Raw genomic sequence first — 3,560 nt, 5'->3', positions numbered from 1 at the left:
TGTATGAAGTAGGTGCTAGTTTAAGCGCTTTTAAATGACTCAGGAGGAAAGGGCCCCTGAAAGATCTCTCGTCACGTGTCATAAGTCTAAACAGGAACCTAAATTATTAATGATTTTAAAGTACAGTAGCAACTTAAAATTACTTTTTCTCGTTTATATATAGTATAGTTTTTAAAGATAAAGCAATTAAAAAGTCATCGTTTTGAATCACAATTTTAAGTCTTATGGTGCTACTATAATTAAGGAAAATTAAAAGTAATTTCCTTTTGTTACTAGAGGGAAGATAAAAATTATTATTTATCTTTGTCTCTAAAGATAGTTTCAAAAATGGGCTTAAACCAAAATTTATCTGTCACATTGAAAATAAAACGGATTTGGTTTCCAAGTGGTCTGTATATATTACAAAAGAAATTAATGTAGTTTGTATATGTTATTCTTTATTTCTTCAAATGTGGTGTCACAAGCTAGTTAATTTTTCCAAATAGGAACATTTCTCGACAGACAAGCCATTTGCAACAGTGCTCTTGACATCAAGAATGAAGTTCTCCTTCTTCTCCGCAGTGTAAATTGGCCATTGGTAATTTGCTTCAGTACTATTCGCATCATTTCCATTCGGAGTTCTGAAAAACAAGCAATATGATATGAAATGTTCAGCTTTAATTCATTATTAATTTCTGGGTATTAACTTAGAAATCTTTGGGAAAAAAAAAATATTTTACTAGGGAAAGATAGATTTCGAATGTCAATTGGTTAAAACATTTCCCCCCAAATCCTGTCCGTCATCTTGTCCCCAAGGTGAAGATAGGAGAAAGGTCATTTTCACTTACTGGTTTTCGGATTTCATCAATTTACATATAGGTACACTATTTATTAATGTTCAACTATATATAGACGAATCTGATTTCCCTAAAAATGTTCGTGTATGATGATGGCCAAACATTAGCAAAACATAAGTTCATAAACAATTCACATTCCAGGTCATGATCAGAAGTAGGTATCGATGGTATTTTATTTATTCCGAATGATCTGAATTATGTTCTGGCAAATCACTTAAGATTTAAAATACCCAATATTATTTTTCTTTCTTTTAAATTTCGACATCTCTTTTGCTCTACTTCTCCCATTAAATCTCGAATTTACATTTTATTTTTATAATTCCCACCTTAACTAGTTCTTAATGACGCATAACTATATGCCAGTGCTCCGCAAATGCGGAATACGCCATCAACACAAATTTTTTCAGAAACTTAGAAAAACTTCATTAATATAAATTTAAAATTTACAAATTTGTTTTAAATTTTATTGAACTCGAAACAGTTTTGGAGGTTTACTTTAACGTGTGTTTCTAAGTCATGCTAAACATTATCCACATTGGTGACTAACCATAGGTCTGCAGTAACAATTACTAATAAATAATCTCGCAACTGTATAATTTCAAATTGACTGTCACCAAAAATTATCTTCCGCGTAAGATTCATTATAATAACTTTTCAATTCTCTTTAATCATTCGGGTTAGGTGATCGTAACTTTTTCATCCTCTTTGTCTTAAGGATAAATTCTCAGATTGGAATATTTCCTGAAAATGATGGAAACCCAGACATTTGAAAAACTATTTTTCGGTAACCGAAAACATAAATTTCCAAATTGAAAATAGAAAAATCTATTTATGTACTTAATAAATTGTCAAATCGGGTTTCAAACAACGACTTTTGATAGAAATAATCATCATTGAAAAATGAAACTTACCCACATTTAGCGAAGGAAGCCCAAAAACTCAGAATTTTCTTCGAAAAAAACACATCAGTGCTATTGTAGCCTTTCGCTGGATTTAACGGTAGGCCAAATACAAAATAGAGTTCGTAACTATGACCCACTTCTTGCCAAGGGTAAAGTTTACTGGTGCTGGAAGCGTGGCTGTACTCGTACTTATAAACCGCATTTCCGTTTGACGTTGCCAAGTCAGAATATTCATTGAGGACGCAAGTATAACGCACGTCCGTGATGAAATCCAAGAGCGCTGTTCGGAAATTGTGACCATCCGGTACAGAACCATTCGTGTACATATTTTATAACTTGTCCACGTCTTCTGGGGTTCCGTCAGTAATATTTGAAATATACTTATCAAAATATTCTTGGGACACGTGGAAATTGGGTTCGTTTTTAAATAGACCAGATGAAATGGTGTTGGGTTGGTACGCGTCGGCGGAGTTGTGCCCCAGCAGGAAGGCGATGGACTTGTTTAAATTGCCTTCTTTGAACAGGTCTTTGGGGGGTTTCGGGAAATATTTACCGTCTACCGTTAACGAATATTTGATTTTATTGGAATTGGACGCGTTTAAAAGTTCTTCTACGCTCTTATTTCGTAAACACAGAACTATCTCACGGTTCTGGCCAGAGGAGCTTTTACATCCTATTGCATTCGATAAACTTTTGAAATTTTTTAGCGACTTTTTTTACTATAAAATGAGCGTTTTGCGAGGATGGAAAGACTCTGGCTTATTACACCATTGAACAGACCCCTCGAAGACGGAAGCAGAGGATGAAGTGTGACGGCAGATGCCCCGGAACTTTGCCCCAAGATCGTCACTCTGTTCGGATCTCCACCGAAAGCTGCTATGTTATTCTGCACCCATTTGAAAGCCAGTGCTTGATCCATCGAAGCCATGTTACCTGAAAGCAATTGAATCAACGATAAAGGAAGCTACGCCATATTTGAATCAAAACTGAGGGGTCAACTTTAAAGACTCCTCGTAAATCACAAAAAAACGCTTTTAATCTTATCAATAAAGACGCACGGTTTTAAATTAACCAAAATTGTCATTCAACTCTGAAAATTGAAACACATTTTCCATTAATTATACTGATTGCTTAACCAAGTAAAATTAGTTCAGCACAGAGTCGAGAAAACACGGTGCGTATGGTTGTAGGTCGGTGGAAAATGGTGGAAAAGGTGGTAAAGTTATGAAATGTTTTGGAATGACAAGTTTATTAACACGTAAAACTAAATACGATCCAACTTAGGCTTTTGTGCTTCCCAATTTACCTGGTACGATATACCTCTTCAACAGTTAGTTTTTTACAGACTCTCGAATAATATAAGTTGTATTTGAAGTCATTGTTGGCATCAATCTCCGGAAATGCACATCAACTTGTTTTCAGCGAAGGTCAAAATACGAATTATTTCTTCACTTTTCTTTACTTCGTTTCAAAAAATGCCCGTCATTTCTGCTTATTAATCTCACCATTTACACTCGCTAGTAGTTATTGTAGGTGGTGCTACCTTCCCATGTTCCTTTAGGGTTCCACTCGATTTATTTCAACTTTTTTAGTATATAGGGGCAGAGGTTTGGCCAGTTTTTAAATTTGAGTGTCAAACTGTGATAGTTTATAAATCTTTAACAATTTTTGTGTACCGTTAAAAACCAATATCTCAATAGCCGCATTCACACATACCCACGTTGCGAGTGCTCCCGCAAAGTTTGTATCCCGTCGTGTGAACAGTTACCGTTGCGCGTCCCAGCGTTTCAGATCGCTTCGGCTGAACCTCTTCGTTGACCAT

The 3,560-nt window shown here is 35.3% G+C and overlaps 2 protein-coding genes across 3 annotated transcripts; both read right to left on the bottom strand.

The window, feature by feature from the left end:
* Positions 1–357: 357 nt before the first annotated feature.
* On the bottom strand, positions 358–2,428 carry LOC149955588 (acetylcholinesterase-like). 2 transcript variants are annotated; one of them, XM_090164563.1, is made up of 3 exons: positions 2,172–2,428; positions 1,748–2,087; positions 358–620 (listed from the first exon to the last, which is right to left on the bottom strand). In XM_090164563.1, the coding sequence occupies exons 2-3, from the start codon at positions 2,062–2,064 to the stop codon at positions 458–460; spliced, it is 480 nt and encodes a 159-aa protein (XP_090020689.1). In that variant the 5' UTR covers positions 2,065–2,087; positions 2,172–2,428; the 3' UTR covers positions 358–457. The 2 variants fall into 2 exon arrangements, with proteins under 2 accessions (XP_090020689.1, XP_090020688.1); XM_090164562.1 differs by having other exon boundaries at positions 1,748–2,428.
* LOC149955587 (carboxylesterase 3-like) lies at positions 2,068–3,560 on the bottom strand. Its single transcript, XM_090166698.1, has 3 exons — positions 3,455–3,560; positions 2,519–2,671; positions 2,068–2,411 (listed from the first exon to the last, which is right to left on the bottom strand). The coding sequence occupies exons 1-3, from the start codon at positions 3,558–3,560 to the stop codon at positions 2,068–2,070; spliced, it is 603 nt and encodes a 200-aa protein (XP_090022824.1).

The sequence above is a fragment of the Leiobunum rupestre genome, chromosome 2 (genome assembly GCF_980474605.1).
Source record: "Leiobunum rupestre chromosome 2, qqLeiRupe1.1.hap1, whole genome shotgun sequence".
Lineage (NCBI taxonomy): Eukaryota > Metazoa > Arthropoda > Arachnida > Opiliones > Sclerosomatidae > Leiobunum > Leiobunum rupestre.
The sequence above is the reverse complement of the archived record's forward strand: the minus strand, read 5'-3'. Positions and strand labels throughout refer to the sequence as shown.